The following is a 22,184-nucleotide window of genomic DNA, read 5'->3' as shown; positions in this document are numbered from 1 at the left end:
CTCTCCCTCTCGCGACAACCCATGAAGGGTACCACACTCGACTTCGACTGATCCCCTGAGCTTCCTTCTTTGCATGCGGTTTCAACAGTATATTCCTCGACAATGGCCGAAGTAGACGTCGCGCCGACGTTCGGCGCTGAGCTGAAGGTCGGTATTCCGCGCTGTGCCCCTCGTCTTGGCTCTCAACCCGCTGACATGTCCTCTAGGATGGCTTCAAGCCGGCCAACGCCTGGGTCGGTCACGGTATAGCATGGCTCGACGAAATACAGCAATTTTATCGCGAAAGGAGCGCAATCGAGAAAGAGTACGCCGCGAAGCTCAATGGCCTGGCCAAGAAGTACTTCGAGAAGAAGAACAAGAAGTCGGCACCTTTAAGCGTTGGCGACACCCCTGCCATGACACCTGGCTCTCTCGAGAGTGCCTCTTTGACGACCTGGTCCACGCAACTTACGACCCTTGAATCGCGAGCCGATGAGCACGACCGATACGCAAACAACCTCCTCTCCCAAGTCGCCGAACCTCTCAAGTTCTTGGGCACTCGCTTCGAGGAATTGCGCAAGCGCCACGCTGAATATGCTGGCAAACTTGAGCACGAAAGAGACTCGCAATACGCCGATCTGCGGAAGACGAAGACCAAGTACGATGCCGCTTGTCAAGAGGTGGAAAGCAAGCGCAAGAAGGCAGAGTCGGCCTTTGACAAGGCCAAAGCGCAAAGCTCGTATCAGCAGCAAATCCTGGACATGAACAACGTCAAGAACACTTATTTGATCGCGATTAATGTTACGAACAAGCAAAAAGAGCGTTACTACCACGAATACGTTCCCGAGGTCATGGACAGTCTGCAGGATCTCGCCGAGTTTCGCACCATGAAGCTGAACGGCCTATGGACAGTCGCATCGCAATTGGAAGCCGCCATGCTGCAGAGTAGCAAGGGTTTGATGGACGGCCTAGGGACGGAGATCGCCCGAAACCTTCCTCACCTCGACTCTATGATGTACATCCGTCACAACCTTGGTTCCTTCCAGGAGCCGCCTGACAAGGTCTTTGAGCCTAGTCCAGTGTGGCATGACGATGATCACATGGTTACAGATGAACCGGCCAAGGTGTACCTGCGCAATGTACTGAGTAAATCCAAGGCGCAGCTGGGAGACCTACGTAGAGAAGTGGACAAGAAGAGGCGGGAAGTGGAAAGTATCAAGCGGGTAAAGCAACGCATTAGGGAAGGCACCGAGAAGAAGGACGAGGTCTTGATTGTCACGCAAATTTTCGCGCTGCAGGAAGATCTTCATGCAGTGGACAGGAAGCGAGTGACCGCTGAGGTCGAGACCTCGACCATTACCTCAGCTGTCGGCGACGTAACGCTTGGCGCGAAGAACCACAACTTCAAGGCACAGACGTTCAAGATTCCGACGAATTGCGATCTCTGTGGAGAGAGAATATGGGGCCTGTCAGCAAAGGGATTCGACTGCAGAGACTGCGGATACACTTGCCACAACAAGTGTGAGATGAAAGTGCCGCCGGACTGCCCTGGCGAACAGTCAAAGGAGGATCGCAAGAAGCTCAAGGCCGAGCGTCAGGAAGCTGCCAACGCACTCCTGAAACCCTCGGCAACCTCGCCTACTGGCACATCTGGTTCGCCGACCTTAACCCGCTCTAACACGATGAACTCTCTGAGTTCGGGATATGCGCAGAGCGCCCGGCGGTCAATAGCGGGGGTCCCGACGTCGCCGATAGAGGAAACTCCTCCGCCAGAGCCAGCAAGCCCGCGGCCGGCGGCTCCCGCATCAACCGTGAGCTCCAGCACAGCCCGGAAGAGGGTTATGGCCCCACCACCGGCGGCCTACATCAGCGAGCTTCCTGGAAGCGCGCCCACCAATGGTTCAGCCAATTCGGAGCAGCAGAAGGGCAAGATGTTGTATGCATTCGAAGCTAGTGGCGATGGAGAAGTTTCTGTGCCAGCCGGTCGCGACGTCACCATGCTTGAGCCAGATGGTAGGTTCTACCGGATTTCAAAGTGAGAGGGTTAACTAACTTTTGTACAGACGGTTCCGGTTGGGTCAAGGTTCGCGCAGGCTACAAGGAAGGTATCGTACCGGCGAGCTACGTCGAGTGGGCACCGGCGTCGCCCATGGTTGCCCAAAACACGGGGGCTTCTGCAAGACCGCCTTCGACGTACTCCAACTCGGGTTCCTCGATAGGGACAACAGCTGCCGGTAAGAAGAAGGGACCGGCAGTGGCACCGAGACGCGGAGCCAAGAAACTCAAGTACGTGGAAGCGTTATACGAGTACACAGCACAGAGCGACCAGGAGCACAGCATGGCGGAGGGTGAGAGATTCGTACTTATCAAGGAGGACCCAGGCGACGGATGGGCAGAGGTCGAGAAGGGCGGCGTGACAAAGAGCGTGCCCGCGAGCTATGTCCAGGCGGTCTAGGAGCCCCATGTCAGAGAAGAGAGGGAACACAGGAGGCCGAGACCTTCGGCCGCAGCATCGTCTACAACCGTATCGAAGGACTCGGCGCATCGAGGACCCCGTGGGGTTCCAGAAAAGGGGGCGGATAGGGGGAAAGGAAACCTCAACTCGCAGGCAGCAGAGAAGCAAGTGACAAGCGTCCGGCTGGTTAGGCGGAACCAGAGTCAGAGAGAGAGACGGAAGTCCTTGCTTACCGCGTCCAGACGGGACCGCAGCAGTGTTGGCTGAGAATGCATTCATACGGGGGGTACATATAGCACGTTCTGGCGAGAAAAAGGGAGGTGGTTGAGTTTGAGTTTGAGCATCAGGAGTGGCGGCTTTACTTACATGTTAGTTTTCGGGGGAGAAGGCGAGTTTCATTTTTTTGGAGTAGTTGAAAATGAGCAAAATCATTTTTAAAGTGAAGCACCGTCGTCCTCATTTTGCATGTTAACGTCTCTCACTTTGCCGTTTGGCTGACTGACTTTGACTCTCTCTCCCTCCACTTAAGTGAGTTTGACCGGGAACAGGAAAGATCCGATGATGCAGACGAAAGCTTATTGGAGAAGTTCATGTCAAAAAAGATAATCCACAAAAAAAAAAAAAAGTGTAAACGTTTGGAGTGTCACGATATTTTTTTTGTCACCGAGTTCACCATAAGAAAACCTGGGCGTCAAAGTTGCACCGTTTCTTTGCTTAACCCCCCGTGTTCGGATTGGATCATGGCTCTTTTCGGCATGGTTTACAGGGCAGTAGTGGGGAGCAGCCGATCTTCCCGCCGCCACCACTGCTACTTCCACAAGACAAGACCCAAAACACACCACTGTCAGCCATCCCGCCCTCCTTGCAGAAACCACGGACGTTTTGTGGAGAGGTGCACTCAGTTTTGCACCTGCAGCCATGAAAAAGAAGGAGCAATGGCTTAAAGTTAGATGTCTGGAGATTTACTCGGAGCCGGTGTTTGGATGCTTGCTAGCTGTCACGGAGGGGGGATTCAAAAACGTTTTAATGGATGAGAAAAGAAAGAATAAGGGAAAAATATAAGGAATTTCTCTTTGACGGCTACATGAGTTATTTGGTGTGGTTGCCATTCGACTTGAGACTTGGCAGACAAGCACTCAGTCATGGCGACAAGACGATTGTAGTTTCCCAAGCAGGGCCAAATGCTGGCCAAGCACTGACCAAGAACCAATCAGATGACCACGGCAAGAGTACGGGTAACCCCTGGATGAAGAGTGACGGGGAACTTTGGCAGGGAGATGGAGGGGTGAAGGGGGGTAAAATCTGGGAAATTGGGATGAGTTGGGGTAATGCAATTTCTTGTGCCTGCCATGTGCATTTGGACCTACGAGGTGTTTTCCCTGTTGAAGATACAGAAGTACCTTTTGGCGAACTGGTTTATCTCTTGGCGAAAAAAGAAAGAAAAAGGTCGCACCAGGCTTGTTCACAACATGCTTCGTTTGAGTTAAATCGTGATTCCCGACATTGCGCAGGGCGGACAGGGCGAGTTGGGGCAAACGGACCGAACAGGTTTCTCAACTATTTATCTGCATCAAATCCGTTTAATATGGCCCCGCGGGTTGGTCTTTTCTAGGCACACGGACAACAGGCAAGAACCCAGGCGAGATAGACCACAGCACAGTCTATCCGCCGTCTGCCTCCAATGAGTTGCACGTTGTCGTGGCTCTGAAATGGACAGCACGAATTAGGCAGGACTTAGGCGGTGGAACCGTCGACGGGCTTGGAAGTCTTGGAATATGATAAGAGTAACGGAGGAACCACCACGAGAATTAAGGCGCTCAGCATGGATCGGAGATTTTCAGGCCATCGATGGGCGCCCAGCGGGCGGTACTCCGACGAGCTACCAAAGACGAAAGCGGCGAATAAAATCAAAATCAATGATCGCAATTCAGCAATTACCTGCCTGCCAGCCCGTGGAAGTAATTGAAGGGCAAGTGGAGGTTAGTGGCAGGCGATGTTGACGTCGGCTGGCTCGCGGCGGCATTCCAGCGATCGCCGGCGAAGCGAGGTGAATCTTGATATGGCCACTTCTTAGCTGCATGGTGCTTTTCTTAGAGCTTTCTGGGCCTTTTTTCACTGGATAACAAGGCCTTCTCGGCCAATTGAAGCGGCAAACTTGACTTTTTTCTTAACGGTTCGCAAGAATGGCGAAGGGGTGGTGTGGAGGTCTGGCGGGTTAGAGTGAGGGATGTGGAAGGACGTGCGTGCGTGTCCCATTGATCGCTGTGGCAGTGCATTGCCAGTGTCGTTTTCTGACTGGGGCCATGGGAAGCATGGGGAATTACCTCCACTGTTCCCTTCCCAATGTCTCTCTTCATCCTCTGCGTCTTTCGGCATGGGAAATAGGGGGGATGGGTGGATGTCTTACTCACCTGGCTTGAGCTGCCCTGGAACTGGCACTGGCAGGAATACCAGCTGTGACCTTCTCGCCTTCTCCAGAGTAGTAGATTTGCCATTTGCTGTTGCTGCTTCCATATTTTTGTTTTTGAATTACGGTGGGGGGATGGAGAAAGCGGCTGCAACACCGAACACAAACCACGAACAGGTTGTCTCTTAAGAGGTGTGGAGCAACTCGTGTTTTTCTGTATCGTCAGCGCGTGTCGGAAAGCCATGTCAGTCGGAGGCGCAGACAATAAACATGACTTTGATCATAATACGAGCGCAACCATTACCAGACCGATAAAAAAACCAGGCTCGGCAGAGGTGACTCAAATTTATGCGTACCACATTCAGATCTTGGCCTGAAGGGCGAGAGAATTGCGACTGTATTTTGCATTGGATGCAGTAAGCCATTAAAACCAGTTTCTGTAGGGCGTCGCCCAGCTTCGTTTCAGAGGATTGGACAAGCAGGTGAAGCATTGGAGGAGTGTCAAGGTCGTTGTTCCAGGAGGCGCAACAGGAACAAGTGGGTTTGCAAGACACGAAGACAATGGCAGTAGTCTGTGCTCAGGCGCGCAGGTGTGACGCGCCCAGAGATGGGTGCTGGACGACGCAACGGAATTACATCACCAATAGTGAAAGCTTCCAGTGTTTACATGATGCGCAGTGGATGGTGTGGTTTTATTGGGGATTCCAAGGTGGATCTCAGCGTTCATCCAATAGGAACCGCTCTGTGCTATTTCTGCTCGCTGACTAGCCCCATCTCAACTTCTCGTCTGATGTAGCCACACCCTACCCAGTTCCCCTGAATCCACAAATATTCCCAGAGGAACAGGCCCAAGCAATTGCTGCCACAAACCAGTTATTGGTTGTCTGACAGACCAATTCATTCGTCTAGTGGATCTTCAACGCCGTCCTTCTGTCCTATCCCCTAGGGCAAACAGGGCCCCCCGTTTTAGTGTGTCCACCGTCCACGTCTCCTGTCGGTCTTTTCTTGGCAAGGAAAGGACACTAGTGGGAAAGCTCAGAAAGGTACAGTCGTGCCAGTCGTAGTGGAAGAGAGTCCGGGGTGGACGACGGAAGGTGCAAGGATTGGATAGAGGGAGGGATGGAATTCAATCGTTCGTTGTACCACCACCGTCGTCCACGCCGTTTTTTAATTCACCTAGTCCCTCCTTCCCTTCCGGCCTCGATTTATTCCTCTTTCCCGTCATCCATCTCACTGAACCGACATCTCGTTGTTGCCCCGGGTCTCGAGTGTGCCACATTTTCCCCTTCAATAACTTCTAAAAGTCAACTCCCTCGCTTTGGTTGACGCTTTTGTCTCTATCTACTTCTCATCCTCCGACCAGCCTTTCTAATCACCACCCTTTTGGAACCCGAACGCCACCTTTTTGCTGCTCCCAACTGTCCGTCACTCTTTCACGGCCCTCTATCGCTTGGCACTCGTCCACCATCACAGAAAAGAAGAAAAAATCCTTTTGGGGACTCACGTCAACATGAAGTCTTTCACTATCATCGGCCTTGTCGCCCTCTCCGCCGTCTCGGCCAAGCCCACTGAGAACCACATCAAGGCTCGCTCCCTCCCTACTGTCTCGGTCCAGGGCAATGGTACGATACTGCACTGACTGACACCTCGATCGAGCCAATTGCTAATTCTCTGTCCCCTTGTAGCCTTCTATGCTGACGGCAAGCGTTTCTACATCCGTGGTATCGACTACCAGCCTGGTGGTTCTTCCAAGAACATTGACCCCCTGGCCGACACGAGCATCTGCGGTCGTGACATCCCCAAGTTCAAGGAGCTCGGTGTCAACACCATTCGTGTCTACTCTCTCGACAACTCCAAGAACCACGATGACTGCATGAAGCAGCTCGCCGATGCCGGTATCTACCTGGTCGCTGATGTCAACAGCCCTCAGTACTCCATCAACCGTGCCGACCCCCACCCCTCGTACAACGCCGTCTACCTCCAGAGCGTCTTCGCCACCATCGACGAGTTCGCCAAGTACGACAACACTCTCGCTTTCTTCTCTGGAAACGAGGTCATTCACGACGACCCAAAGACCACCCTGACGGCTCCTTACGTCAAGGCTGTCACCCGTGACATGAAGAACTACATGGCCTCCCGCGGCCTCCGCCACGTCCCCGTCGGTTACTCTGCTGCCGATGTCGCTGACAACCGCATGCAGACTGCCGCCTACTTCAACTGCGGCAGCGACGACGCTCGTAGCGACTTCTTCGCTTTCAACGACTACTCCTGGTGCAACACCAACTACAAGGAGGCCGGCTGGGACATCAAGGTTAAGAACTTCACCGACTATGGTCTCCCCATTTTGTAAGCTTTTCCATGTCATCCTGTGCCCTTGGATATGCTACTAACTACCACAGCCTGTCTGAGTACGGCTGCATCACCAACGGCCGTGACTTCAACGAAATCCAGGCTCTCATGAGCAACGACATGACCCCAGTCTACTCTGGTGGTCTCATGTACGAGTACTCTCTCGAGGACAACGACTTCGGTATTGTCACCATCGATGGCAGCTCCGTCAAGGAGGAGCCCGAGTTTGCCAAGCTTGCCAGCGCCATGTCCAAGTACCCTGCTCCCACTGGCGACGGCGGTGCCGCCAAGACCACCAAGGCTGCCTCCTGCCCTACTTCCGACTCTAACTGGATGGTCGACCCCACCAAGATTCCTACCATGCCCGAGAAGGCCCAGAAGGTGAGTTTGAAACAGCGCAGCAAAACAAATGACTGGGTGTGTGCTAACAGCGTGACAGTACATGACTGAGGGTGCTGGTGACGGCCCTGGTCTGAAAGGCCCTGGCTCCCAGAATGCTGGCGACAGCGCTTCTGACGGTGAGACCACTGGAGGCACCGCTTCCCCTACTGCTTCTGGCGCCGCTTCTGGTGCTTCTGCCACCGGCTCCTCTAACGCTGCTGCGGGCATGACCTTCAGTGGCCCCATTGAGAAGGCCCCTCTCATCATCAGCGGACTCACTGTCATGTTCACCCTGTTCGGTGCCGTTCTGTTGTAAGGACTGTAGCTACATAAAAAACCCAGCCGTTGTGCGGGATGTACAAATGATTTCTAAGGGGCTTCTGCTCTTTTATTCCCATGAAGCACTAGATTTGGACGGCTTTGCCGTGATTTCATTAGTTTTTATCAATGACACCCAGGTTTCGGGCGTCTTCGGCTTTGGCACAGTGAACAACATGGCATGAGGCGGTTTCTTGGGAGTTGCTCCCTGGTGATGGCAAAGCAACATGTTTATGTCGCAAAGGAACAAAGTATCCTTTTCAACGCGGGCGCACTTATTTGTATGTAATGTTGCGCTAAAGCAACAATGATTGTAATTCATTTGTTTGATCATGACTACTCCACCATTTTTATCGGTGCAGTGAAATGCGCATGATTCCCAAGGCAATAGTTACTCCATACACCATAGCCGTGTAGTACCTTGTGACGTTGTATAGTGCGATTGGGGTAAGCTTTGAAGGATGCGACGAGCAATGAGCTTGACTCGCCAAGTTACTGGGCAGTCTCGGTCTCATCCGTGACAGGCAGGGTACGGTCAACCACTCTACTATCTAGTGAAAGGGCGGAGAAGACTCAAGACTTCTGTTTAAGCCTTCCGCAATGAAAGTCATTCGTGAAGGCATGGATGATGTGGTGTGTGCATCTTGTGCCTGATTGTCGGAAGTCAAAGCAAAAGATGTGCGACCGCAGACCCGGATGGGATGTTTGAGGAATATCTCAATATACAGCCTTGGACCGAGACTGCTGGAGAGATGTCGAATGAGACGTGATCGTCTGACTACGAACCACGGTCAATGCCTGTGGGCTCGAGATTATATCAATTTGTCGCACGAGGGGTATTCAACTCTATAGTAGGAGGCTACTGATGTCTATGTTCCAATGTAACAGACACGCCAGTCTCCCAAGCCATTCCGAGTACGGTTATAGAATATGCAGGTCTGAGTCTTCTCCCCGAAATTGGAACGTGCTGATAGACCGAGCCTTGAGCATACGCGAAAGTGTTGTGATGAAGGAATGAAACACCAACTCTTGTCAAAACGGTGAACGTAGCATTCTCTGATTCCAACCTTCAAGACTACTTGCAGTCCTCTCTGTCAACGATGCCCCCTTGTCGTTGCAAATCTCTCGGGTACTCGACTCTTAGCCTCGTCTCCCTAAACCAGATGGACTTCAACAATGCGCGGAAAGGCGGGCTGGTGTATGTATCAGGTAGTTTGTGTATAGGGGTTGTGAGTTGTGGTTGTGAACCGAGAAGTAGACTTCATCGACAATACCGTCTTTCAGCCACTCTTCTAGAGACGTAGACGAGTGTCAGAACGTAGTATCGCAGCAGGCAATGGTGGGTAGCCCTTCTCCCGCGGTAGGGTCGCTAATGGTGACTACGTGTAGTAATCGTCAACGATTCCAATTTTGCGACCGATTCGATTCAGCGCAGCTTGGTGGTGACCGGAGCAGGAGCCTGTCTACCTCTCTTCCGATCACTATCGAGAAGTTTCAACAGGATGGTCACCGCTGGTTGTGAGTACAACCTACAGCAGGTAGCTGGCGGCAGGGTAGGGACGGGATATGTTTCTCCAGTTGGCCATTTCACCCTTTTTCTTCATTTGTCCTAGAAGCGTAAGTGGCTCAAACCCGGTTAATCCGTGTAAAGATCTTCTTAGAGATTGCCATCGGACCGAAGAAGTCATGCATTCAGGTTGGGCTTTTCCTTTCTTGTTTATCCTTGCCCTGCCTCACTTTTTCTACTTCTTTTTATTCCTTCAACGACTTCAGATTTTAGTCGTCGATACCAAACCTCAGCGAGCTCACCTTACCCCCACGACAAAATACACTAGCTCAGTTAACGGTCCCTAAAAAAAAAATGCACTTGAAGACACCGACCCTTTAAAAGACAATAGTCTTATAGGGTTCAATTTTCTGAGGAAATCTCACGGGTAAAACATACCACAACTGCATTCGGCAGTTGAATATAACACCGCGGGCTGCAACAATACAATACTCACGTATAAGATGATTGGTGGACCGATATGGCCAGTTTAGGGGTAATTAACTCCAAGCCAATACGCACCGAGAATCCCCGCTCGACCATCTGGTCTCACACTCCCTACAACGGCATCCTTCGCCAAGCGTCACCCCGCTTATCAGATGAATCAGATCATGGTCGTGGACACCCCTAAGATGTTGACTTCCTCGTACGGAAATATCACTTGATCTTTTGGTCATGGTGCAGCATTCGGAAGTCCTCAGGTCGGAATCGACCCTCGAATCACCTAGCGTGCCGAGAATCCGGCCCCACCCGGCGCAGCCAATGATCCTTGGCATGGCGCTGTCAAGACGGCGTTGAAATCTCCGGAGGTAGTTTTGGTGATTTTTGCTGTCAGCTTAGAACGTCGTTTTTTTTTTTTAAACGAAACTCTCTTTTCCCAAGCCCCGCACAGCTTGTTGCATGTACAGACATCCTGGGGCCAGCCCGGCAACATTCATGACCGCAACAGGGCACTTCCCGTTCCGAGTTACCCGTTGACTCCCCATATCTCTTTGAAACCGCATCGCTTAGACTCTCTTCAAGATGACAACTTTCCCTCATCCCCAAAAACCAACAGCCTGCCGTGAGTGCTGCAAAAGGTCAAGATGCGCCAAAAACATGCTGCGCGCCGCCTCTGGCCCGTTCTTGTGGCTTCGACACTTGGGTTGATCGCCTACGGGGCTCTGTGCCCATCGAAGGTTCGGCTAGGAGGACATTCATCTGAAATACCCATGGTCTTTGCTTCCGAGACGACGGACAACAAAGCAGGTTTCGATAATCTTCATCTCACTGTAGAACAGTGTCAGGCGGCGTTTCCAGGATTGACCAAGGAGATAGATTCGGCCGTGGCTCAAGGTTCATTCCAGCTTAGCGTTGCCGATGCCTCTGTATCCCTGCTGGGACAGATCAAGGACAATAAGATACTGATCATCCGCGCCCCGAGACCAGTAGATATGTCCGACCAATGGAAAGAGGTTTGTATGCCTTGCTCGAAGCCCATGAGCTACTGGGTAGGATCTCAGCCATCAGTCCAGAGCGGCTAATACTTCGACAGCGACAACGAGCAGCGCTTCACCAAATCCACCGAGCCATTTTGACGTCACCCTCCCGCCTTCCTGACACCGTCTTCAATCTGTATATCCAGGATACGCCCGTATCTAACTCATGGTCTCATAGCCGACCCGCCATCTCCTCTTCTCCGAGACACATCTTCCCTATTCCACACTTCGCCTTCTGGGCCTGGGATCAGCCTTTTATTCGCTCCATCCCACAAGCAGCTGCGGCAACTGATGATATAGAGGCAGCTTTGTCGTTTGCCAAGAAGGATCGTCGAGCGGTATGGCGTGGAACGGCTTGGTTCAACAATGGTGCTAGTGCAAATCCAAGATCACGACAGGATCTCATTAGGATGACCAAGGATGCGAAATGGGCCGACGTACAGGCATTAGAATGGACAAATAACGGAGAAAACGCAACGAATGCCCTCAGGATCGAAGACTTCTGCCGCCACAAGTACATCATCCACACTGAAGGGGTGTCTTACTCGGGTCGGCTGCAATTCCACCAACTGTGCGAAAGCGTGATCATAAGCCCACCGATCGAGTGGTTACAGCACACGACACACCTCGTTAAACCGGTATACTCGAGCGTGTTGCTTAGTGGGGGTAAGGAGCATCCCATCCAACATGACTTGACCAAGAAGCAAAGCCAATACCCTTCCGCAAGAACCCAAGAGACGTGGCCGGCAACGGTTCGTCCAGAGGAGGCAAACATGGTCTTTGTCAATCCAGACTGGTCGGATTTGGATGCTACGATCAGCTGGTTGGAAGACCACCAGGAAGTTGCTCGTGGTATTGCGCAGCGGCAACGGGCGCTATTTGTCGGACGCGGCTACCTGAGCCCGGCCGCGGAAGTGTGCTACTGGCGGGCGCTCATTAGAGGATGGAGCCAGGTGACACGCGCCGATAAGGCTATTTGGGAGAACGCCGAGGCGGTCAGCTGGGAAGAGTTCAGCGTAAGACCCGATAGCACTCAGAAAAGACCGTGAGATCGCTCCTTCTGACAGACTCCTGGGCTGGCTCGCGTCGCGGTGCTTTAATTGCTGTGGTGGCTTTGTAAGGGCGGGTGAATATCAAGCCTGATCATTATGGCTCTCCAAGAACCCCATTGGCAGTTTTCCCGAGGACACTGTCGCTACGGAAGCTGTGCCGTTAAGATTGTCTGAAAGAACTTGGTCAGAGGCCATGCAGTTTTTCTTGGTGAGCTCAAGGCTTATCGTGATCAAGCATCCACCAAAGAGGCCGAAAAGAAGTTGCTTCCTAGGGTAAAAAGGAGCAGCAGTACCAAGTTGCGCTCATTGACGGTGTGTAAGGGGCATCTCACGGCAGGTGTCTGCGACTTTCTCATAAAACTGAACTTAGGTTCAAGCAATGTCCCGGGACACGACGTGGGATTGTTTCCACACGGTTCCTTTATCTGTCGATTTCTCGCTCGTTCATACGATATATTTGTTCATCTCCTACCGTGGGGCTGCTTTGGAAGATATGTTCGAGACGAGTTTTGGGGCTGTGAGGGCTGAGCAAGCATGGCCTGATTCCGCTCCTGGTTGAGGTACAACAGATAACCCAAGGAAGAATGCCGAATGTTTGGAGTTGAAGACCAGGGGGTAGCGTAGCTCAGCTAAGACAGTCGAGTAGAGTTGTTTCCGCGGACTAGCATTCGGCCGTTGGGTGTTTGTTTCGATTTTCAGAGCCTCTGAACAATGAACCACGATCAGGTAACCAACAGCCGGGTGTACGGGGTTTATGGAACAGACGCTGCGATTGCTAGACTATGGCTTTCCAGTTCTCACGGCGCCGGCGATAAGATGAATGTGACGGTGTCACAAAGGCCCATGCGCCTCGACAAATAAAGTGAGAGATTTCTAGTTTGGGCAAGCTGCTGACGGGTTACTATTGTTTGTGTAACCAAGCGAGCTTGTGACACATGAGCTCTCATGCCACGCATTCCACGCCGCACAACACGAACCGGGCCTTTGGGACGACATGGTTTTTTTTTGGTTTTTTTTTGGTTTTTTTTTGGTTTTTTTTTTCCTTCTTTTTTTTTTCCCCTTAGCGAGGACCACTGAGACCGGCTCGTTTTGCGGGAATGGCAGTGTGTGAACGCTAAACGAATCACGAACTTGGCATTTGAAACAAACAAGAAGATCTACCGATCTTGCGGCCGAGACGGGATGTTGGTTGCAAGCCCTGGGATGTGTGGCTGTCTGTGAACAGCGGGACTTATTGTACGTCTTTCCAACACCAACATGCTGGGTACTGGGCGCGAAGGGCCCGAGAACCTGGGATGAGCATTTTCTTCTGCGGCGCAGTATCAAATTCTAAAGCAGCGGGCAACCATCTGAATTGCAAGGGCGGACAGCATGTAGCTCTTATGCGTAGACGTCACGTTTCCTGCATGCATAACGCCGTTTTCCCTTCAGCCGTCACACCGTCTTTCGACAATGGTCGGCAGCTCCAACACGGTCTTTGAAAGAATGCAAGCTTGCAACGCAGTAGATGCAGTGAATCCTTCGTGTTGGAACCAAAACATGACCTTTTTTTTTTTTTTTTTTTTTTTTTTTTCCCCTTCGACTCTTCCGGGGGGGGGGGGGGAGAGTCTGGGCCAGACGGACATTGGTCCAGCAAGGATCAGCAATGGCACTGACGCCAGGCCAATGCAGCTCTCTCAGAGCGGATGTTACCCCAACTCTCCCCACTGACCAGGCCATTGCAGCTGGCTTTGCAAATCATGCCCTGTCATTCTATTAGCGCTTTTGGCCTGGCACCACTTACGCAGCATCCCACAAGGGTGCTCGCATGGCCGGTCTTTCGCAAATGGGTTTGAAGATGGGCCTAGCTCATCGCTTCCGAGGGTTGAGGAGGAGCTTTCCCCCCCTCTCTTTTGTCAGATGTCAGATTTCTGTATGTTAACCATGGTTCGTTCCTGTTGTTCCGGTTGGGTGGACTTGGAGCAGCGAAGAGTTGGTTGAAGTGCCTAGCTTGTCAGCAAAGCTCCGGCAACTTTTCTCCTAATGATCGCGATCCATATCCAACTTTGCGAGAAAGTGTCCGGAGCATGTGCCTGTGTGTTTGTGGTTTCGCGGGCCGTACCACATCTGTATCAATACCAGTACCAGTATCAGTACTTGTACACCAGGCTTTTCAGAATTCAATTTGGCAGTTTTTTCGCCCTCATTTGTGGTTTGCTTCTGGGGCCCACAGGATTGACAGACTTGTTGGTTCTATATCATACGCTTTTATGCACCTTCTTTGCCTCCTTCTCTTTTTCGTGCAGAAACCCACATCGGATACATCCAACCCAAGCCCACCCTGAACGACTGCAGCTAAGTCCAATACTGGCCGGAAACCACCCAATACAATCCAGTTTCCAGTCTCCAGCTCGTTCGTTCCCTCGGCCGATGCCCCCTTGTTGTTTGCTCATAACGACCTGCCCCAACTTCCGGCAGCAAATCGGGGAAGATGGCGCTTGAGGCTTGAGGGGGGGCTTCATTTACCAGTTCCGCTCAAACGCACAAGCTTGGGCATCCCGTTAGTTCTGGCTTGGTTCCAACAACTACCTCTTGCATACTCCGTACACACAACAGAGGATAGGAGAGGGTAGGGAGGAGAGGAGAGCCGGGGGGTACCTGAATAAAATAAAAAAAATACCAGGTCCCAGGGTCCAGGGTCCGTCCCCCAGGGTTGTGGAATTGTATTAGTCGACAGCAAAGTTCCAACACCAACACCAGCAACCGACCTATTGGGTCCTCCCCCGTGTTTTCGTTCCCGCCTTTCCCGCCTTCGCGGATTCAGACCGACTCAGTCTGACCCAGGTCTCTGGGTCAGAAAGGCCACGGTTCTCCCCTCCCGCCCCCCATCACCTACGCCCCAATCTCTCATCTCAAGCTCTGTCTCGGTCCAGTTTCATTTGTTCTTCTCGTCCTTGCTCGCATTACTTTCTCACGAAGAATTGGGACCCGCAGCCTTCTGTCATCCCCTTAATCCGATCCGTGACACCCTCGGTCGTTCGATTTCCTCATCTCTCAATATCTAATTCCCTCCCCTGGCTTGATCTAATTGTCTTACAGCCAAAAGGAGACTAAACCCAGGGATTCGGCTATCGAACTATAATACATACTGCAAGACAACCCCCCCCCCCCCCCCCCCCCCACGACTAGCACTTAAGAAACTTTCTTTTGTTCAAAGAATCACCCACGAGCTTCCACGATTGAGTTTGCGTCTCCACTTGTTCGCTGAGGTCTTCCACGGCCCTGGATTTGACCGCAATCGTCCTGGCGTTCCGAACCCGTCATCTTGGCTCATAAAAGCTCCCGTCGCAGCACTTGCGCACCAAGCTCCCCGTCGGCGCTCGCTATTTCTCAATTCATTCCATGTCACGCACCAAAGTCATGTCCTTCTATCCGCCTGGCGCCGTCAACGGCCGCCTTCATGGTTTCGAATTCACCTTTGAGGCCATCCCCGACAAATCATCCTTGCACGACAGCAGTTTGGAGCCCGATGTGCGTGAGCTCCCAGCCCTCCCGTTCATCTGATGTCACTAATAACTCTATTAGTCTGATCCCTATGAGGGGTATGCCTGTCACCTAGCATCAATGTGCACATGCGAACGCTAACTGACACCATAAAAATTCCAGAGAAACGGAATCGTTGCCGGATAGCGTTGAATGTTTTCCTCGACATTTTGGTAGGACTTATCACGCGTATCAGGCCGGTTGTAAGTGTCATAGTTCTACATCGCATCGACGAACCGCTGGATTGCTGACACGAAGCGTAGCTTACGTCTTCCCCAATGACGCTGCGGAGCAGGAGCGGTTAGACCTCCAATCGCTAGCTCTCACACACCTCTTCAGTGAAAGACTGCATTTCGCCCCTATCACCGAGGACCACCCCCCAAAACGCATTCTCGATGTCGGCACGGGGACGGGGGCGTGGGCGATGGACATGGGTGACAGCTATCCGGAAGCCCGCGTTATCGGAGTTGACTTGTCGCCAATTCAAGGCAATGCTGTCCCGCCGAACGTTCATTTCTACGTCGAGGACGCGTGAGTTTGACTTTTCAGATGCTGCAACTCAACCTGACATGTCTTATAGTTCCCAATCATGGGCATGGCCGGACCCTTTTGATTATATACACACCCGCGTTCTCCTCGGTTCCTTCGCCGACTTCAAGAACGAAGTTATTCAGCAAGCATTCGACTCCCTACGCCCTGGCGGCTGGCTCGAGTCCCAGGATTTCAACGTTGAGGCGGCCTCTGACGACGATACCTTATCCCCGGAAAGCTCGTTATCTCTCTGGGTCAGGGACATGAACTACGCAAGCGAAATGATCGGCCGGCCGTTGTCCAGAGCGCAATATTTGAAACAGTGGTATGAGGAGGTCGGGTTCGTAGACGTGCACGAGCGCGTGTTCAAGATACCGCTGAACGGATGGGCCAAGAACCCCAGGCATAAGCACATCGGCAAGCTCTGGGAACAAAATTTCCTGGACGGTCTCAGTGGCTTCAGTTTGGCGTTATTTACACAGGTTCTGGATCGCAAACAAGAGGAGGTGGAAGTGAGTACCCGCTTCCTTGACTCTCCCCGGTGGTGAGCTGACCAATCTCGGCAGGTTTCGTTAGTAGGTGTGCGGAAAGACATTAGTAACGTGCACATTCACGCATATCAACACATCTGGGTTGTCTGGGGTCGCAAACCATATCCAGGAGAGACAGTTCCTGCGGCTTCGTCGGAGAACAGTGAGATGACAGGATGATGAAATGATCGATCTTATGATGGCTTTTTTTACTTGCATTGGCGTCCTTGGACCACGGGCAGCGGGAGTCTAGGTGTTCACTTGCTTCATTTCAGCAGAAAAGCATACGTTTATATAGCAGCTACTTGCTTGTGGGCTCGGCATTTTTACCGGCAACATATACAATACATACGACCGGGAAGAACAGCATTGGCATCAGGAGGAGTACCGGGGTTGCAAGATGCTTGCTTGCAAACGAACATTCAAAGCCATATTAGAGGCTTGTATGAATGATGATTACATGCTTCACAATAAAAGATACCATTCCTGCTTTTCATCATCTACACCCGCTTCCCTGATCGCTGTCATCGCTTCTGTGTTCATACTTTGAGTACCAGCCACTCCAGCCTCTTGGCTTTCTCCCCACCCACCACCTCACTCAGTCTTTCTTTCGTCAGGAAATCATGATCGCAGAACTCGAACCCTGGTACCGCAACCTCGGTGATTAGCAATCCGTCGCTCGCCTCCTTGCTCTCGTCCTTGTCCGGCAGCAGGAAGCTGGCCTTGTAATCGCCTCCTTCGACGACCCACTGCAGCCTCTCGCCCGCGGCCACGTTCTTCCCCACTACGAAACTCTCGACACTGCCGTCCTCGTGGATCAGAACGTAGCGGCCGCGCCCGCTGTGCAAGGAGTGTGTGATGCGGCAGCGGTTTCGGTGGAAATGACCCACGGGCGAGGACGGTGCGAGGTAGTAGAAGATGCTGGAGGAGATATCACGGCGGCCGGGATCGAAACCTGGACGGTCGTGGCCGCCTATCATGGCGAGAGTTTTTGGGTTCGCGGGCGTCGAGGGGAAGGGGGAGGGGATGGAAGTTACGGCGCGGTCTGTTTCGGCGAAGTAGCCGCCTTCAAAGTGTTGGAGAAGGGAGAGGGCGGTGATGGTTTCTTGAACAGACTGCGGATCTTGGGGTGGGGGAAGGGAGGAAGGGGTTATGTGTTCGTCTGGTGTGGCAATTGAACCCATCGTGGTTATGCTTCAAGGCTGAGATGTTGTTGGTTAACGATGAGAGGGGATATTGTTGGGACGAACGCTGATGATTTCAAGGATGGCGGCTGATCCTTTTGGTGAAGGATTACCGTTGTGCAATGCTATCTATATGTGAGGCAGATGGGTCACCTCATCGGCTTATGGCCACAGCTGTCAAGACTGCCCCCCCCCAAGACCCATGTGTGATTTATCATCTTGAGATAAGACGCCGGGATAGCGTTTCCAAAGGCACAAAGTTCCCATCTATGCCGGCTCCTTAGGAGTAATGACGATATCGTGGTGGGTGGTCAGCTTAACCCCGCCAGTGATAGTCATTGGTTAGATGTATTTGTTCGGCGATATCTTTATTTGGTTAGGAGCATAGTAACCTGGTTAATTTTCAAAGCAGAGAATCAAGAGCTCCAATGCTCCAATGTCCAGCGAGAACGCTAAGATCTGAGTAAGAGAACCACGCCTGGGAAACCAGCTTCCGGCCTCCCGGAAAGGAACATGCCAAAAACTAGTGGAGAAACAATGGGCTGGATCGGAACAAGACGTGGTGTCAACATGACGGAGATCCTGGAAGACATGCAGCAATGGAGATCTGACGTGGGATTGAAGAATCCCAGCCAGGGGGCTGTTGAAGATGGAAGACATGAACCCCACCCGCCACAGGCGCCACAGACGCTATCAAAGCTTACCCTGGATTGTGGCTGGCACACACCGAAGCTCCACATCTCTTATCGTTATCGCCAGCCAGGCCACCAGCTCCAAGAATGACAGCATCAATGGAGCTCAACATCTGCCAAAGACGTCTTAAATTTACTAGCCGAACCTCCCGGTGAGCTCCACGATTGCCGACAGGCTACTCGAGCCAGCTCACTTGCCTCCCAGAGACGAAATACAGCCGCTCGTTCCAGCCAGCGCTCGCCCGCGCGCCCGGCCATGTTACCCCTCCGCGCTCTCCTCCGACAGCCCGCCGTCCGGGCAGTAATATGCCGCCCACCGACCACTCGCGGCGTCTTCTTCCAGCCCGACCTCCTCCGGCGAACCGCCTACGGCCATAATGCGACGATCCGATCGCCTACCTACAGCCGCCTCTTCTCACAAACTCCACACCGTCCTGTACCCTCCCATGACCCCCGTCACCAAATAGACCAGCACTACCTTCAACAACAATACCACCAGAACCGCCTTCAATCAGCGAGGCCCCTCGTCACGAACGCGGGTCTCTGGCGCCTCGCAAAATCTCGAGGCACTCATTCCGTCATCGTCGCCGCCTTCATCGCCGCCATTGCGTTCTACTTCTACAATGTGCAAACCGTACCCGTATCCGGCCGCAGGCGCTTCAATTGCTACCCGGAGCACTACGTCGAGAAGGTCTCGGCCGAGCAAGTGCGGCGAATTGTCCACGAGGTCGAGTCGCAGGGCGGACGTTTCCTGCCGTCATGGGACCCGCGCGCGCAGATGGTCGCGCGGGTCATGCGCCGGCTGATACCAGTGTCTGGCATGGAGGGACAGGAGTGGGAGGTCCGGGTAATTGACGACCCGCACACGCTCAACGCGTTTGTGCTGCCTGGAGGCAAGGTATTCGTTCACAGCGGCATTCTGAGAGTGACGAAGAACGAGCACGGTTTGGCTGCCGTGCTGGGGCACGAGATTGCGCATAACCTCGCCGAGCACGTCGGAGAGCGTATGAGTTCGTCCATTGGGCCTAATATCCTGCTGGGAAGCTTGGTGCTGTTGTCGGGAATGTTCCCGCCGGCTATCATCCTGGTGCAGTATCTGGGCTCGGGCCTGATGGACCTGCTGTTCACGCGCCCGATGGGACGGTTGCAGGAGAGCGAGGCGGATTACATCGGGCTGATGCTCATGGCCGAGGCCTGCTACGATCCGCGCGAGGCCGTGTCTTTTTGGCAAAGGATGGATTGGGCGGCCAAGAGGGGCCAGGCGGAGGAGATTCCAGAGTTTCTAAGCACGCATCCCTCGGTACGTTGGAGAAGCCTCGTCTCTTCTGGGTGTGTATTCCCTGTTGAAGAGTAAATTGCTAACACTGAAGCTTGCAGAACGAACATCGCATTGAGAAATGCAGAGAGTGGATGCCAAAAGCTATTGAAAAGTGGGAAGCCAGCGACTGTAAGGGAACTGCAAGCTTCGCAAACATGTTCAGACGAGCATTGGACAGGGGAAACATGATTGTGGAGTTCTAGATGATTTCCACACTTGCATTATCAGAGCACAGCGGCATAACATGGCCGGTGTCTGGCGCCCGGGAGGGGGAGTTTTTTTTTTTTTCAGTTTTGCGGTACGACGAATATGGGCAACATCTACTGGTGTCCCATGTATCACTATCAGTCTTATCATTATATCATATATCCTAGCAAACTTTCTTAGACTAGATACCAACGACATCATTTCACCTGTTGGAGGTCCTGTGTTTCGCCTCGGCTACTCACCCAACATCCCCTCCTTTTTAAGCCGCGAACTCGTGCGGCACCCCAGGATCCTTGGCGATGACATACCACTGGAAATGAACAAACTACCACGGCTTAGGAAGATAAATAAGCGTGTGAAAGGCAGGTAGCGGAGCCTCGGATCTAGACTATACCCCCGGATCTCACAAGCTGAGAAATTGGGGTCTCGTGATTTGCTCCCGCATTTACTCCAGGTCCAAGGCGGAGCACCCCCAACCGACGGACGAATGACGTCGGCCGCTGATCCCTGCTCGCGCAGAGATGAGCCGAGGTAAGTTGACTCGTGCAATCCCTCAGCACACGCTGGTGCGTTGCAGTAGGCACGCCTGATGCGCTAGAACAACGCCAACAAATGCCCCCCAGACGACCCCTTCCTAATTCGCCGCGTCCCTTTTTCCAAAAATTTATCAACTTCCTCTCATTCAACACCGAAAAACTCACACAGTCCTCCCCAAGGCTTCGCCATTTTCACGCGTTATAAGTGCTGTTGTCGAATCGCAAGACACTGCTCTCAGCCTCCAAACATTGCTTTTCCCGAACCACGTGTACCCCTCAGCCATCAATCCCCCCAGCCACCAAAATGTCCAAGTCCTTCACCACCGCCGAGGTCGCCAAGCACAAGACCGAGAAGGACATGTGGATCATTGTCGAGAACGGTGTCTACGACATTACTGGTAAGTTTTGAATCACCATTTACCATGGGCTCTGCAGCCACAACTCCGTCCTCCCCCCCCCCCCCCCCCCCCCCCCCCCCCCCCTCCAGAGCCCCAAAACTGACCCCGTCCGCCTTCAGCCTTCCAATCAGAGCACCCCGGTGGTGAGAAGATCCTCAAGCGCTTCGGAGGCAAGGACGCCACCAAGGTCTTCTGGAAGTACCACAACGAGAAGGTCCTCGAGAAGTACGGCGGCAAGCTCAAGATCGGCACCGTCGGCGAGAGCGCCAAACTGTGAGGTGGCACACCCCTGTCTCTCGCTGCTCGGCTGCTCGCTTTATCTTTGCCCCGTAAAGATACCCGCGTCTGTTGCGTGCCCTCGCAACTAGGACGCGGCTGTACTTGATGGTTATTGTGCTGGAGCTATTTGTATGATTTAAGCATTGCGATTTAGCGGACTGGGATATACGACTTTTTTTTTTTTTTTTATTATTATACACATCTGGGGTGGGAGAATCCGCATCGTAAGATGACGCCAACTCCTAGGGACGACCTCTTTTGGTTGGCCGCGTATGGGGAAGAAACGGCGCTCTCCTTCGAGCTCAGGGTCTGTCTTCTTTTCAGAAGAATCATGTTCTGGTAAAAGTGCGAAAATCCATTGTCTTCTCGGGCGCCAGCGTCCGGGGGTCGGGCGTGAGGTCTATGGTGGGCAACCCCCTCCCCCTTTGAGGAGTGGCAGGAGAAATTACCTGGGGGGTTCTGGCGAGTTCTGCATGCATCAAAAACTGTTATGCTTTGGTGGGAAACAGTAGATACATTTTAGACAGCCCCCTCCCCAGGACCAAGTTCCGAATAGATAGATGCTGGAGACACCTCAAAAGAGTCTCGGGCCTCAAGAGAGCATTTCGGGATTGTTTGCAAATACATTAAACAGCTAACTACTGTGACACCTTTTCAAAAACGTTTAATCATTAGATAAGTCTTTGCCCGTGAACTATGTACAGTCGCTGCGGGTCAGTGACTGGAGAATATTATGTTGCAAGCCCTGCCGCAGCGTATCCAACTCGTTGGAAGCAAAAGCGCGCGTTCTCTGGCCCCCGTTTGCCTTCCCATTCCCAGGGCAGTTCTGTCTAGATTTTAAATCATTGATCGGACCTCAATTCCTCCTCCTCGACCCTCTCTGTAATATCTTCAGTAAGATAGATTGTCAACCCCTTGTATGTTTCTTTCTCCCTTTCCCAAGTCATAGAGGGTATAATGCAATTCGTCTCGTGCGTTATACAAACGGAACAAAGAGAAAATGTCAATGTAAGCAGGACCCC

The 22,184-nt window shown here is 52.6% G+C and overlaps 7 protein-coding genes across 7 annotated transcripts; 6 read left to right on the top strand and 1 right to left on the bottom strand.

Moving 5' to 3' along the window:
- Positions 1 to 102: 102 nt before the first annotated feature.
- CTRU02_200459 (actin polymerization protein) lies at positions 103 to 2,434 on the top strand (the record flags this gene model as incomplete). The annotated part of the gene is made up of 3 exons (XM_036718465.1): positions 103 to 147; positions 207 to 1,992; positions 2,043 to 2,434. 3 exons carry the CDS (start codon positions 103 to 105, stop codon positions 2,432 to 2,434), a joined length of 2,223 nt encoding a protein of 740 aa, XP_036589465.1.
- A 3,917-nt stretch (positions 2,435 to 6,351) lies between these two features.
- On the top strand, positions 6,352 to 7,887 carry CTRU02_200458 (1,3-beta-glucanosyltransferase gel1; the record flags this gene model as incomplete). The annotated part of the gene is made up of 4 exons (XM_036718464.2): positions 6,352 to 6,463; positions 6,527 to 7,187; positions 7,241 to 7,571; positions 7,630 to 7,887. 4 exons carry the CDS (start codon positions 6,352 to 6,354, stop codon positions 7,885 to 7,887), a joined length of 1,362 nt encoding a protein of 453 aa, XP_036589464.2.
- A 2,633-nt stretch (positions 7,888 to 10,520) lies between these two features.
- Positions 10,521 to 11,962, top strand: CTRU02_200457 (DUF821 domain-containing protein; the record flags this gene model as incomplete). The annotated part of the gene is made up of 2 exons (XM_036718463.1): positions 10,521 to 10,889; positions 10,970 to 11,962. 2 exons carry the CDS (start codon positions 10,521 to 10,523, stop codon positions 11,960 to 11,962), a joined length of 1,362 nt encoding a protein of 453 aa, XP_036589463.1.
- Positions 11,963 to 15,346: 3,384 nt separating this feature from the next.
- CTRU02_200456 (methyltransferase domain-containing protein) lies at positions 15,347 to 16,728 on the top strand (the record flags this gene model as incomplete). Its single annotated transcript, XM_070203694.1, has 5 exons — positions 15,347 to 15,479; positions 15,604 to 15,690; positions 15,751 to 16,018; positions 16,068 to 16,530; positions 16,585 to 16,728. The coding sequence occupies 5 exons, from the start codon at positions 15,347 to 15,349 to the stop codon at positions 16,726 to 16,728; spliced, it is 1,095 nt and encodes a 364-aa protein (XP_070062276.1).
- Positions 16,729 to 17,087: 359 nt separating this feature from the next.
- CTRU02_200455 (DUF985 domain protein) lies at positions 17,088 to 17,732 on the bottom strand (the record flags this gene model as incomplete). Its single annotated transcript, XM_036718462.1, has 1 exon — positions 17,088 to 17,732. The coding sequence occupies one exon, from the start codon at positions 17,730 to 17,732 to the stop codon at positions 17,088 to 17,090; it is 645 nt and encodes a 214-aa protein (XP_036589461.1).
- A 948-nt stretch (positions 17,733 to 18,680) lies between these two features.
- On the top strand, positions 18,681 to 19,945 carry CTRU02_200454 (mitochondrial metalloendopeptidase; the record flags this gene model as incomplete). Its single annotated transcript, XM_036718460.1, has 2 exons — positions 18,681 to 19,724; positions 19,802 to 19,945. 2 exons carry the CDS (start codon positions 18,681 to 18,683, stop codon positions 19,943 to 19,945), a joined length of 1,188 nt encoding a protein of 395 aa, XP_036589460.1.
- An 844-nt stretch (positions 19,946 to 20,789) lies between these two features.
- Positions 20,790 to 21,160, top strand: CTRU02_200453 (cytochrome b5-like Heme/Steroid binding domain-containing protein; the record flags this gene model as incomplete). Its single annotated transcript, XM_036718459.1, has 2 exons — positions 20,790 to 20,883; positions 21,003 to 21,160. 2 exons carry the CDS (start codon positions 20,790 to 20,792, stop codon positions 21,158 to 21,160), a joined length of 252 nt encoding a protein of 83 aa, XP_036589459.1.
- Between the last annotated feature and the right edge of the window lie 1,024 nt (positions 21,161 to 22,184).

Source organism: Colletotrichum truncatum, assembly GCF_014235925.2.
Source record: "Colletotrichum truncatum strain CMES1059 chromosome Unknown Contig_0001, whole genome shotgun sequence".
Taxonomy (NCBI): domain Eukaryota; kingdom Fungi; phylum Ascomycota; class Sordariomycetes; order Glomerellales; family Glomerellaceae; genus Colletotrichum; species Colletotrichum truncatum.
Note: the sequence above shows the minus strand (reverse complement) of the source record. Positions and strands in the feature narration are given on the sequence as shown.